The 15195-nt window shown below is 38.1% G+C and overlaps 1 protein-coding gene across 2 annotated transcripts in view; it reads left to right on the plus strand.

Moving 5' to 3' along the window:
• CSTPP1 (centriolar satellite-associated tubulin polyglutamylase complex regulator 1) overlaps nt 1-15195 on the plus strand; it is a 188290-nt gene that overhangs the window by 27786 nt on the left and 145309 nt on the right. For both annotated transcript variants that reach the window (XM_060017398.1, XM_060017400.1), the window contains exon 2: nt 9454-9556. In XM_060017398.1, the coding sequence (XP_059873381.1) occupies nt 9454-9556 (103 nt within the window). The remainder of the gene's footprint in view (nt 1-9453; nt 9557-15195) is intronic.

The following is a 15195-nucleotide window of genomic DNA, read 5'->3' on the forward strand; positions in this document are numbered from 1 at the left end:
TTATATAAAGGATATTTCTCAAGATATTGATCTGCAAGTTGTGATTCACTTACAGTTTTTTTCTGGGGGCCCAAAGTTAAACTTGACATGCAACTGTTTTATATTCAGAGCTAGTTAGTGTTTAGAGAAGCTTGATTTTGGGTTAACACTTTTACTTTATTTTTCTCCACCGCAAGTTTTAAATTTCTTTTTGTATTATACTGACTATGTTAATTGTGAACTCACAATTTTGGCAAGGGATGTAATTAGCTTAAATTAAATATCATACCAGAACAAAATATAGGGTAATAGGTTTATACACTTGGAGTACAGAAGGCCTGTTTGAACAAGACGCAAAGCACAAAGGGCACAGATAAATACTTTTGATTACATCAACATTTTAAACTGTGCAATGAAGGGTACCATAAACAAATGAAAAGAAAACCCATAAGGTAGAAAACCCATATTTGCACATATAGAGAATTAGAAAAACCTCCAAATCAAGAAAGAAAAAAGACAGCCAGAGAGGAAAATGGGCAAAGGATATTAGCAGATTATTCACAGAAGAGAAATACAAGTAACCATGAAAATATGCTTAACTTTATTTAATTAAGTAATTAAGAAGACTAAACTATTAAAACAACAGTGAGAAACTATTTTATAGCTGTTAAATTGGCAAAAGTCACAAAGCTTTAGTGAAAACAGATTTTCTCATGGTGGGGAGGAGTATAAATTGGAATAACCCTTTGTAAAGCAACTGTGTATATCTAGTAAACATGAAGATGTGGAAAAAAGGGAATTCTTGTGTACTGTTGTTATGATTGTAAGTTGGTACAGCAACTATGGAAAACAGTACAGAGAATCCTCAAAAAATTAAAAATAGAACTACTACCATGTGATCCAGCAATTCCACTTCTGGGAATATATCCAAAGGAAACAAAAGCACAAAATGGAAAAGGTACCTACATCCCCATGTTCATAGTAACATACTTAACAATAGCCAAGATAGGGAAACAATCTAAGTGTCCATTGATGGATGAATGGATAAAGAAGTTGTGGAAAAAATACACACACCGGAATATTATTTTAATAATATTCTGAATATTATTCAGAATATTATTAAAAATGAGGAAATTGGGCTTCCCTGGTGGCGCAGTGGTTGAGAGTCCGCCTGCTGATGCAGAGGACATGGGTTCGTGCCCCGGTCCGGGAAGATCCCACATGCCTCGGAGCGGCTGGGCCCGTGAGGCATGGCCGCTGAGCCTGCGCGTCCGGAGCCTGTGCTCCTCAACGGGAGAGGCAGCAACAGTGAGAGGCCCGCGTACCGCAAAAAAAAAAAAAAAAAAAGAGGAAATCCTACCATTTGCAACAACATGGATGGCCCTTGAAGGCATTATGCTGAATTAAATAAGTCAGAAAGAGATAGACAGATACTCTATGATCTCACTTATATGTGGAATCTAAAAAAACCCACCAAACTCTGAAAAAAGAGATCAGACATGTGGTTGCCAGAGGCAGAGGGTTGGGGGAAGGAGAATAGGAGGATGGTGGGGGTGATGGTAGGACAGGGTGCAGATTTCCAGGAATAAGGTAAATGAGTCCTGGGGATGTTAAGTACAGCATGATGACTGTTGTTAACACTGCTGTATGATGTATGGGAAAGTTGTTAAGAGAGTAGATCCCAAGAGCTCTTATCCAAGGAGAAATTTTTCTTTTTTTCTTTTCTTCTTTCTTTTCTTTTTATTGTATCTATATTTGAAGATGGATGTTAGCTTAACCTATTGCGATAATCATTTCATAGTATATGTAAATCAAGCCATTATGCTGTATTCTTTAAACTTACACAGTAATGTATGTCAATTGTTTCTCAATAAAACTAAAAAAAAAAAAAAACCATGAGGATATGCGCATCCTGTGACATGTCCATTCAATTTTGAGATATCTGCCTTAGGAAAACTCTTGTACGTATGCACAGGAAAACAAGTGCAAGAATGTTCAACCCAGCACAGTTTGCTATAGTGAAAATGTGGGAACAACCTGAGTATTTATCAATAGAGGAGTATTTACCATTGGCAAATAAGTTGGTTCCATATTGTTTCATAAAAGATTTCCAAACATGGTTGAGTGAAAATAGTAAGGTACAGAAAAGTATATGTCATTTACTTAAAAACAAAACCAAGCTCACAAACTGTGTTTATATATTTTTTTAAGTATGAGTACCAAACTGATTGGGAACTGGGATTGGTTTTTTACTTTTTCTATATTGTTTGAATCTTTAAAAATAATTAAATATGTAATTATAAATAAACATTTTTTTAAGTTTAAAGATCATGCCAATACTTTATCCTATTTACCAACTGAAGTTTCTTTTCTAGTATTAAGAATGGAGAGCCAGTGTTTTCTAGATAATACAGTGTAAAATGGGACACATTGTAGGTTCTTAGCTTTTTCTTATTTTGTTTTGTTTTTGAGAGCTAGGGTTGAAGTGGAAGGGCATGGGCTTTGGAGTTAAATCTTAAGTTTGAATTCTAGCTCAGCCATTTTTTAAGACTAAGCAGGTTCCTTAACCTCTCTGAGCTTCAAAAAAGTCTATTTCCTACCTCATTGGGTTGTATAAGTATTGCATGTGCTGGTTTTCCTCATTTCCCCATCTCCTTTGGTCAAAGGAAATTGGTCTAGTGTGGTCTAAGATCAAAGATGGTCTTGTATGGGTGATAAAATATTTTACCAGAACATACTGTGTCCCTGGATCAGGACATACCAGTAAAGATGGAGGATGTAAATAATTAGTTTTAGAGGTTTATTAACTTTTTAAACCATTAAGCTATCTATATGTACTTAACAAGATCAAATACTATATCATGTTAGTGATTTATATATGATATTAAACTTGAAGCTTCTAAACAGTTTACGTGACAGGTCGTTGGTTAACAGGGTTACTTTTCTGATCTCAGAGAACAGTCTTAATTTAATTCAGCACTTATGTGTGCCAGCCAGCATCTAAATCTCAAGAGGCTTCAAAGACAAAAATGTGTCTCAAAAGGTCTCTGGTAAGGGAGAAGAAAGTCAGATTTAAAGTTGAATATATGTATGTACTCTGCTTTTCACTTACACTGCTCTTGCTCTTGTATCTATTAATATCACATATTGTAATTCATGTGAATATCTTCTGGGGAAACTTGTTTATTCTAATACAGGGACTCTGTATAAAATACTAATATAATAAAATGAGTGGTCTCAATGATGTAGGTAGCCTGTCAAGCAAAAATTTTCAAATGGGACCCCTTGTCATTTAATTGCAAAATAAATAGCTAATGCTTTGATGGTATTTATGCTTGGCAAGAGAGTAAAAAGAAATAGTTGTGGACTTTACCCATATAAATTAGAGCCTCCTGAGTAATTAACAGTTAATAAATGAATGCTTCCCACAAGTTTAAAGGCTATAGCTGAAATGGGTATAGATTATGTATATTATCATATGTGTAGGGTTTTATATAGCCCAGGAATCCTTGAAGATAATCTGTAAACATCCTTGGTTAGATGAGCAGAACTTTAACTAGGTGAGTAGGGGGCTATAGTAGGTTGGCCTCCGGGTGTTCCTTAATGTTGAAACCCAATGTCTTGTGAGGTGCGATGTCTGGGAGGGATATGTAGTAACAACTGTAATAAAACAACAATAATAAACATAATAGCTAATGTTTATTGCATATTTACTATGTGCCAAGCACTATGCTAAGATTATTCCATAAGTTATTTTATTTACTCCTCACTACAACCTTAGGTGGTAGGTATTATTTCCCAATTTTACAGAAAAGGGCAGAGAGATTAGGTAATTTGCTTCAAGTCACACAGCTAATAAGTACCAGAGCTAGAAATCAAATCCAGGTAAGCCTGACTCCAGAGCCCATGTTCTTAACCATTGCAATAAATTGCTATGTTGTTTTAATCTGTGAAATTAGTATGTAGCAATAATAACATAATCATTAATATGTTACCTTCTGTGTATATCAAATGTATTCTAAAGAAGCAGTTTATTATTAGACATATTCTTTTTTTTTTTTGCGGTACGCGGGCCTCTCACTGTTGTGGCCTCTCCCGTTGTGGAGCACAGGCTCCAGACGCGCAGACTCAGCGGCCATGGCTCACGGGCCTAGCCGCTCCGCGGTATGTGGGGTCTTCCCGGACCGGGGCACGAACCCGTCCCCTGCATCGGCGGGCGGACTCTCAACCACTGCGCCACCAGGGAAGCCCTATTAGACATATTCTTAATGTCATACCCATTTTATAGCAAGAGTGACTGTGGTATATAGAGATTAAGTGATCAGCAGGAGGTGATTCAACGGAGAACCAAGAAGTTTCTGATCCACAATTGCTTTCACTCGTAACGTTCATATAAAGATCATACAGTATTTACTTAACTTTTTTTTTTTTTTTTTGGGGTAAGCGGGCCTCTCACTGTTGCGGCCTCTCCCGTTGCGGAGCACAGGTTCCGGATGCGCAGGCTCAGCGGCCATGGCTCATGGGCCCAGCCGCTCCGTGGCATTTGGGATCTTCCCGGACTGGGGCACGAACCCGTGTCCCCTGCATCGGCAGGCGGACTCTCAACCACTGCGCCACCAGGGAAGCCCTATTTACTTATCTTTTACTTAGATATTTCAGTGCAGTGCAGTCTGAGATAAGCACTTATAGCTTCAGTACACTGCACTGAAATATCTAAGTAAAAGATAAGTAAACACTGTATGATCTTTATATGAACCTTGTGAGCGATGCTGTCTGAGCAAAACATGGACTCTTGGGCCTTAGTGTGGATTTCAGAACAATAGAGCATATTGGTTCATGTCAGAAAACTTAATCCTGGTCTTGTGGAAATCACAGCAAAGCAGAAGAAGAAAAGCCAACCTGAAATGCTTTTCCTTTTCCAAGAGGGCAGCTAAGGTGCCCAGATACCTTTGCCCTCCAGGGGTGCAGGTGTGCAGTTTTTATTCTTTAATCATTCACATAAATTAAAGCTTATTCTTTTGCATTTAAAAAATAACATGAAGTGACACCCTCCATGTTTTATTGCCAGACAAGAGCTTTGAACTTCTGTCTCGCTGAAGTTTGGTAAAGTACAAGGATTTTCCATGGCTGGGTGGTGCCCTTAACCACAGAAAGAACATTGGAATGATAAGAGCTGCACAGGAAGGAAACCACCAGGGAGCAGCAATTTAGAGAGAGCTCTTTGCACTTGGCTTGTGTGAAATTCTTGGGGAGGAACTTCTTCCTACCTCTGCTGGCTCTTCTTAGCTCCTTCGCTTCACGCACAGATGAAAAGAGCACTAGGACATATATACACTACCAAACGTAAAATAGATAGCTAGTGGGAAGCAGCCGCATAGCACAGGGAGACCAGCTTGGTGCTTTGTGACCACCTAGACGGGTGGGATAGGGAGGGTGGGAGGGAGGGAGATGCAAGAGGGAAGAGATATGGGAACATATGTATATGTATAACTGATTCACTTTGTTATAAAGCAGAAACTAACACACCATTGTAAACCAATTATACTTCAATAAAGATGTAAAAAAAAGAAAAAAAAAGAAAAAAGAGCACTAGGGCTTTCTGTTTCTACTTTCCGAACTAGGAATGGGTGGAGTGAATACTTTGTGGTGGGGTGGTTCTTCGTAAGAAACTTTGAAATTTGGGGACAAGTTTTAACTTCACACAAATGCTGATTAGCATGCATACCTATGCAGGTGGGGACAGGATATAGACACACTCACATACACACATATGAATTCACATGGACACAAGTGGACCACATCTCTCAGATGATTTTACTATCAACATACACCCCTGCTTTTGTGCTCTGTGTAAAATGAAGATCATATTTATTTCTAAAACTGATTAGAAAGTGTCAGTGATGAGGCAGTGTGGTATATAGTGTTAAAAGCATGGATTCTTGGTAGGACACACCTTGGTTGGAATCTTGGCTTCTCTTCTCACTAGCTGTGTGATCTTGAGCAAGTTACTTTAATTCTATAAATCTCAGTTCTCCCATTTGTAAAACAGAAACATGATCAAAATTTCTATCATAGGATTGTTGTGAAGACTAAATAAAATCATGCATGTAAAACAATTAGCACAGACTCTGGCCCATTGTTGTTCAGTAAGTTGCACAGGTCCTCAAAATTGGTAGAGCTGTTATTATCATTATTATGTGTAATATTAAACTCTAAATGTCTGATTGGTAGCTGAATGTTAAATAAGTATAGTCCTTTATTTATATTTGTTTTCTTTTTTCCTTCCCCTCTCCCCCCCTGCTTTTTTTTTTTTTTTTTTCTCATGCAAAGTCTGTTTTCCAGAAAAGTCCTCCTTTTTTTGAGGAGGACGAAAGTACTTTGATTTTAACTGCTCTGAAAACATTTCTCCCTTAAAGAGCTTTCACATTGACTTTTAGTCCCTGGAGCTAGGGAGGAGAAGCAGCAGGATTTGCTTCTAAGTAGAGCTCTTTCATTTCTACCATCAAAAAACAAAACAAACAACCAAACCAAAAAAAAAAAAAAACAAAAAAAACAAAACAAAAAAAACCCCTAGTCTTGTAGTAGCCTTAGGTAGATCTAAGTCATAAACGCCTATATAGCCCAAGGAAGAAATCTTTTTGTAAGACCAGGATAAGTGAGTGGAATAAGGGAAGGAAACTCAGAGGTGAAAGTATACCTGATTTTAATGTTGGTTTGGCCATTTTTTTCTTCCCGATTTCATATATGCTTAATTATAAAACAATTAATGCCAGAAATCATCTTTTTTTTTTTTTTTTGGCCATGCCACGTGGCTTGCAGGATCTTAGTTCCCTGACCAGGGATTGAACCCAGGGCCAACAGCAGTGGAAGCACTGAGTCCTAACCACTGGACTGCCAGGGAAGTCCCAAGAGATTGTCATGTATTATCTCACGACTTCACTGTCAGTTTTGGCCATTTCTTAGCAAAATAGTTTTCCAGTTGGATGAACTGTTGCTGAAGCACTGGTTTTGTTTTCACATCTTTTTCTGAGGTCAGGGTTAGAGAATGTTTGTGGTAGCTGATAGTTGTTAGCTTTGGGAAGCACTGATATTGATAGAATAAGTCATGGAATGTAAACATGTCATTCATCTGGACTTTAGGCTGGTGTAAACATGGTGAAACTTTAGGTAACCACTGTCAAAGACTCACTTGAGTAGAGCTTGGGTAGATAAACTTATTTGCTTTATAATCTCACTAAACTACCAGGACTTCAGGAATGTTTTTTTGAAGTACCTATTTTTACAAATTTTAGGTAATTCTTTCATATTTTCCTGAAGGATGAAAATGTGAAAGAGGCAAATGCCCATCTCAGTAGCAACTTTGTGGGACTGCTTTTTGGCAAGATATTTATTACTTTTGGGTTTTTTGTTCTTACTGTTCCAGACGAAAGTTGTTTTGTTTTGCTTTTTTGTAAAAAATAGGATGGCAAATGGAAGTACTGAATTGGAAGTTTCTATATGAAGTGTGCCAGGCTACCACTGTTATACCTAAAGACAAAACTCAGGGAAGGGAAGCAAGCATTTGGTGAGCACCTGCTATATTAGAAGCTCTGCTGTATTACTGAAGTAAACCTCCAATAGCCCTTTGACATAGCTTTTAATAAAATATATTATCAAGAAAACCAGGTATTGTGGTTTATGAATAGTAACGGTATTATTATCCACAGGAAATAAGCTTGCAGAATAATTTGCTCAAGGTCACACAGCTAGCATTTGGCGGGGCTGAGAATGGAACTCAAGTGTCTTAGAACTCCAAAGCCAAAGTTCTTAACCAGTGATTCTTAAACTACATCAGAAACATCAAGGGTACCTGTTAAAGATTACTGGGCTCCAGTTAGAATTTTAAGGTCGCCAAGTCTGAGATATTGTCAGATGATCAATTTGTATTTTAACAGGGTGTCTCGAATGATTCAGATCAAGAAGTTGATTGACCATGTTTTGAGAAAGAATTAAATTATGTTTCTTTCATCACTTATATGTGGAATCTAAAATATGATACAGGGACTTCCCTGGTGGTGCAGTGGTTAAGAATCGCCTGCCAATGCAGGGGACATGGGTTCGAGCCCTGGTCCGGGAAGATCCCACATGCCACGGAGCAGCTAAGCCCATGCGCCACAACTACTGAGCCTGCGCTCTACAGCTCACAAGCCACAACTATTGAGCCCACGTGCCACAACTACTGAAGCCCGCACGCCTAGAACCCGTGCTCCACAACAAGAGAAGCCACTGCAATGAGAAGCCCGCACACTGCAACGAAGAGTAGCCCCCGCTCACGACAACTAGAGAAAGCCCGCATGCAGCAGTGAAGACCCAATGCGGCCAAAAATAAATAAATAAATGTATAAAAAAATAAAAATAAGTAAAATAAATTATGATACAAATGAACTTATTTACAAAACAGACCCACAGACATAGATGACAAACTTACAGTTACCAAAGGGGAAGGGGGAAGGGATAAACTAGGAGTTTGGAATTAGCAAATACAAACTACTATATATAAAATAGATAAACAACAAGGTTCTACTGTATAGCACAGAAAACTGTATTCGATCTCTTGTAATAACTTGTAATGGAAAAGAATATGAAAAAGAACATATATATATAACTGAGTCACTTTGTTGTACACCAGAATCTAACACAACATTGTAAATCAACTATACTTCAATTTATAAATAAATTAATTAATTTAATTAAATAATGTTTCTTTCCACACTTGATAAAGAAGAAAACAGGTGCAGATTAAATAACTATCCAAGACTAAGCTATCAGACAGAGCCATGATTCCAACCCAGGTCTGTCTAATTCTAATACTCATCACCCTGTATTACAAGCCCATGATTAAGTCACACATTTATCCCTCACAACAAATGTAGAAAACATGATTTCTGATAAATTGGGCCACACAGATTTCATGGTCTTATTATTTATCAAGGTTAATAACTTATGACAACTTTACTGAAATCTTCATGGTCCTTAAACTTTTTCAGTGACTTTTTTTTAAATTAAAGAATTGAGTTTTCCTTGCAGTCAGATCATCCATGTTTCAGGCGTAGAATCATTACTCCCTGGGATAAATTTCTGGGACACGCAGAAGTGGAAGAAGGTGGAAGGAGGTAGGAAGAAAGAATTCCCAGGTGTACCTGCTAAATGGTGCTAAAGCTCCTCACCCTAATCACTGAAATGAAGAGTGAAGGGTTGATATTAATACTAACAGCCAATCACACGGCAATAGGTTATGTTCTACAGCATCTCCCATTCTGCCCATTGAGACTAGCTCAGTTAGGGCCAGCAAGTTTGGTTTGCCTATTCCGGTCCACTTCCTAGAACAGAACCAACACCTTGATTGACTTTCATGGCCTACTGGGATTGGAAGGACTTTTTTTTTTGTATCCCTCTCACTTTCTCTTTCTGTCTTTGTTTGTTTGTTTTTTGTAGCCCAGCGCCATGTCCTCACATACATGGAGGATGCAGTATGCCAGCTGCTAGAGAACAAGGAAGATATTAGCCAATATGGCATTGCCAGGTTCTTCACTGAATAGTAAGTACATGAGTGCTTTGCCTATAGCGTGGGCCCAGAGGAGGCTTTTGGAAGCAGGCAAGATACATGAAAAGTAGAGCAGGGCAATGCTGATTATGTAGTGGCAGTGAATGCTTAGACTGATTGAGGGCTGCCCAAACGGGTTTTGGAACATGCCTTTGGTGCAGCTAGTTTTGTCCAATGATAAGTCTCATGAGGGGTGATAACTATAAAAGTTCAACTGCTGCTTGTTTGATCTATTAGATCTGGTTTTTTTAGGTTCCTCTTATAATTTTTAACTTTCCCTCTTATTCAGAATATTCACTCTGATTTTCTTTAGTCAGTGTTCCTTTAGCCTGTGTTTTTCTTGGCTGGCTTTTTTCGTGGAAATGCTTAGGATGATATTCCTCTGCAGTTTTCTTTCTACAGGAGGCTGTGTCAATCACTTAATGATTTAAGATTATTTCTAGAGGCAGGACATCTTTCACAGATTATATCTTTGAGGAGTAGTGTTTCTTTATAAAGTATGCTTGGAGTGTGTAAAAGTCAAAATGATTATTTTTTAATTTATTAAAAAATTGTTTTCTTCAAGTTATAATTTATTCAAGATATAATTGACGTATAGTACTGTCTAAGTTTAAGGTGCATGGCATAATGATTTGATTTACACACATCATGAAGTGATTATCATAATAAGTTTAGTGAACATCCATCATCTTATATAGATAGATAATTAAAGAAATAGAAAAAAACTTTTTTCTTTTGATGAGAACTCTTAGGATTTACTCTCTTCACAATTTTCATTTGTAACATGCAGCAGTGTTAATTATATTTATCATCTTGTACATTATTACATCCCTAGTACTGGTTTATCTTATAACTGGAAGTTTTGCCTGCCTTTATGCACTTCCTCCTATCCCCCACCCACCTCCGATGACCCGAAATCTGATCTTTTTTTCTATGAGTTTGTTTGTTTTTGAATTATTGACCTATAACACTGTTAGCTCCTGTTACACAACATAGTGATTTGATACTTCTATGCATTTGAAACTGATCACTGCAATAAGTCTAGTTGTGATAGTTCACCATACAAAGATATTACATAGTTTTTTGTTTTTGTTTCTTTTTTAGGTATTACATAGTTATTGACCATATTCCCCACACTGTACATTTCATACCCGTAAGTCATTTAGTTTGCAACTGAAAGTTTATACCTCTTAATCTCTCTTACCTACTTCTTTCTTTTTGGTATCACAGAACTGTTTTTAGGCTGAATGAAATAATCAGTTTAAAATACCTTGGTCTTCATGAAAGGATATGCTAAAGAAATACAAAAAATTATTTTTATTACCAAAATGCCAACATATTTATATAATCATTTGTCTTCTTTTTCCTTTTTTTCTAAAAAAGGAAGAATAGCCTCTTATAGGCTTCTACTTATGGTGCATCATGAGCTCAAGTCCATCCTCCTTGAAAACAATTTTATTTTCCTTTCTGTTCTCCAGAGGTTCGTTGAAGATCAGACATCTCTTCTAATGGCCTTAACTTGGGTTGCTGTTAGGGGAATTCTTGACTCCCCCTAGCTCTTTTGCTGAGCTATAAGTCTTGCAAACAAAATCTAGATTTCTTACGGATTGGAATTTCAAGTTCCTGGGAAAAACAGGCTTGCCAGGATCAGAGCTGGTCCCTTCTCTTCTCCCAGTCTTCTAAAGGAGGGTGAAGTAGAACAAGGAATGTCACTTGTTCTCGAGGTATGGGCTGAAGCAAATGAGGTGGACTGGGAATAAAGACTGAGATTGAATAGCCTTGCTTGCTTTTACAGAACTGACAAGCCTAGGGGTCAAGTTTCTAGGCTATTTAATCTGTACGAGCACCCTTGAGGCTCCTTGCCAAATGAAATATGATTCTTCTGGGGACAGTGCTTCTTCCTGGCTTTTTTCATTTTACTCTATTCCCCCTCCCCCATCTCCTTTATAAGTCCTTTCCCTACTGTGCTGGTTCCTTGAGGATAGGCATCATTTCTTCTTCATCCCTGTATTCCCAATACCTGGCATGACGCTTATTATATGATAGGTGTTAGGTAAATGTTGAATCTACAGCTGTATCTGTATTTTAGGTTATTGCATACTATCCACTCTTATTCTTGGTCTTATTATGAATAAGGACCGTCTCTTGTTCTTTCTCTCTTTTTTCTTGATTCTTTTTGATAAAGTTCTATATCCTGCCATTTAAGAAGCTGTCTACTGGAATTCCCTGGCGGTCCAGTGGTTAGGACTCCGCACTTACACTATAGGGGGCACGGGTTAGGTCCCTGATCAGGAACTAAGATCCCATATGACGCGCAGCACGGCCAAAAAAAAAAAAAAGAAGCTGTATACCATGTATGTAGCACTCCAAAAGTGAACCCACTGGTGTATGTAACTAATACCGAACTCTAGTAAGACTTATAACTGTTTCCAAATGCTATTGATTATAGCTTTTATCTAGCAGTACACTGTTAGAAAAAAAAAAATCTTAAGACTTTTTTCCACAGTGCTGATAGAAATCTAGTTGCCAAGTGAGCAGTTTCTTGTCCTTAGAAAACTAAAAATTACATAATCTATGTGAATGGCACATACCTGACATTTTTTAAAAATAGATCTTTATTGGAGTATAACTGCTTCACAATACTGTGTTAGTTTCTGTTGTATAACAAAGTGAATCATCCATATGCATACATATGTCTCCATATCCCCTCCCTCTTGAACCTCCCTCCCACCCTCCCTATCCCGCCCCTCTAGGTCATCGCAAAGCACCGGGCTGATCTCCGTGTGCTATTCTGCTGCTTCCCACTAGCTATTGAACATTTGGTAGTGTATATATGTCGATGTTACTCTCACTTCACCTCAGCTTCCTCCTCTCAAGCACCCCCCAACTGTGTCCTCAAGTCCATTCCCTATGTCTATGTCTTTATTCCTGCCCTGCCACATCAGTACCATTTCATTTTTTTTTTTTAGATTCCATATATATGCATTAGCATACAGTATTTGGTTTTCTCTTTCTGACTTACTTCACTCTGTATGACAGACTCTAGGTCCATCCACATCACCACAGATAATTCAATTTCGTTTCTTTTTATGGCTAATATTCCATTGTATATATGTGCCTCATCTTCTTTATCCATTCATCTGTTGATGGACACGTAGGTTGCTTCCATATCCTGGCTATTATAAATACTGCTGCAATGAACATTGTGGTACATGTCTCTTTTTCAATTATGGTTTTCTCAGGGTATATGCCCAGAAGTGGGATTGCTATGTCATATGGTAGTTCTATTTTTAGTTTTTTAAGGAACCTCCATGCTGTTCTCTGTAGTGGTTGTATCAATTTACATTCCCACCAACAGTGCAGGAGGGTTCCCTTTTCACCACACCCTTTCCAGCATTTACTGTTTCTAGATTTTTTGGTAATGGCCATTCTCCCTGACATTTCTATAACTCTAAAACACCATATTGGCCTGAGGCAAGTTATTTTAAGAGGTGAGCCAGCATCAAAGCTCCAAAATCCTTAAAAAAAAACAAAAAAACACAAAACTCAACTTGAAAGGTGTTCGTATATGATTGAATAGGAAGTAGTATTTGGTAGACAAGGAGACCTGAATGGTAGAAGTTCCTGATTTTCCTTTGATTGTGAATTTATCTACTGAAAATCCTTCTTTCGCAGACCTGAGTTTTGTATTGATTTATAGAAGCATAATGAAGTGAAAAGAGCTCTGCCCTGGGAAGAAAAAGAGCTCCTATCCTTATAAGTCCTCACTCCATAATCTTGGGAAAATTTCTGAAATTTTTTTCCTTTTTTTTTGGGCTGTGTTGGGTCTTCGTTGCTGCGCATGGACTTTCTCTACTTGCAGTAAGCGGGGGCTACTTTTCGTTGAGGTGCGCAGGCTTCTCATTGCAGTGGCTTCTCTTGTTGAGGAGCTTGGGCTCCAGGCTCACAGGCTTCAGTAGTTGCAGCACGCAGGCTCAGTAGTTGTGGAACGTGGGCCCTAGAGTACGCGGGCTTCAGTAGTTGTGGCTTGCGGGCTCTAGAGCGCTGGCTCGGTGGTTGTGGCACACTGGCTTAGTTGCTCAGTGGCATGTGGGATCTTCTCGGACCAGGGATTGAACCCATGTCCTCTGCATTGGCAGGTGGATTCTTAACCACTGTGCCACCAGAGAAGTCCCTCTGAAATTTTCTGGGCTTCAGTTGCCTCAACTGTGAAATGGGTATAATGAAGTCTAATGTGCTAATAAATAAAAATAACGTAATAATTATATATTATAATAAAAAATGTTTTATTAAACTCATACTATGTTTCAGCAACTATAATTCTTTGAAATAGGTAATATTATTATCTCTATTTTATAGATGAGGAAACTGAGGCTCAGAAAAGTTAAAATAGCTTCTTTAAGTTCACAAGCTAATAAATGACAGAATTAGGAACCAAGCCTCATCTGCAGTATTACAAAGGCCACTATTCTGTACTGTCTCCAAGTCGCTATAAGGCCTAATGTTGCTGGAGGCCTAACCAGATAATAATATGAGGTCTCTTCTAGCTATGGTTTCTGGATTCTTTGAAATTTCCCTTATGAGCTGTGCTTCACACAGTTTATCACATAGCTTTGTCTGGTGACCTCCATTCATTGCCATTTAAATGTTTTATGTTGTCCTTTTGGAGGGGATACAATTGGAGCTGTCTCGAAACAATAGGAAACATAATTTTTTAAAAAATGTGTTAAGTGTGCACTTCTATCTCTCAGTTTCAAGTTCAGACATTGAGATTTTCATACGTTTAATGGTGGATAATTTACCTTTGAGCAATGATAAAAATACTCTTCAAAATTGTTTTTGGAAGGTTTTTCTGCTGATTTTCTTCTATGGATCGGCTTGCCCTCTCACCTGTGCTGTCACTCCTTGGTGCTTGGTGTTTTCCAACAAATCCATGATTGTTCCAGCAAATCTGGATAAGCTGTAAAGCATGAGTAGCTAAGCTGTACTGTGTGTGTGTGCGTGTGTGTGTGTGTCTGCAAGACTGTGAGCTCTTCAGATCATATTCTTCTGGACACTCTTGAAAGAGGGATACGAAATCCCACAGGATTTTCTTTCATGTTGTATGCAACCTCTACCTCTGAATGCCATCTTTCAACCAATGAAAGGTAAAAGGAATTAATATTTAGAGGTGCCGCTCTAAGAATAGACCAAGTGTCGGCACGGGGTCAGGACCTCTGAAGAAGTACAGACAAGAAAATGAGTCTAGAGTAGCTGTAACTTAGAAACCACAGCAGAGTGTGACCAGGTTCTTGTGGGAAAGATAAAATGAGAAATGTGTTTTTTTAGGACATTGGAAAATAATGATGAGAGAAAAACAGGCTGAAATCTGAGAATTCCTATCACGATTGGGAACCCTTCTTCACAGGCTAAATTGATAGTTACAACACTGTGGCATCAGAGAGCTTGACCTCCACATACTAGTATAGAAAAGAATGATACTCTGTGGTCTTGGTTGGTGGGCCCAGGAGGACTCTTTTTTTTATAATCAAGTGTCTTGCTTTTGTTTTTTTTTAAATGATGATTTTACCTTTCTAGGGAAGTTTTCATGATGACTGTTTTGGTTACAAGTACATATACAGATATCCTTCATT

This window comes from Delphinus delphis, chromosome 8 (assembly GCF_949987515.2).
Source record: "Delphinus delphis chromosome 8, mDelDel1.2, whole genome shotgun sequence".
Classification (NCBI taxonomy): Eukaryota; Metazoa; Chordata; class Mammalia; order Artiodactyla; family Delphinidae; genus Delphinus; species Delphinus delphis.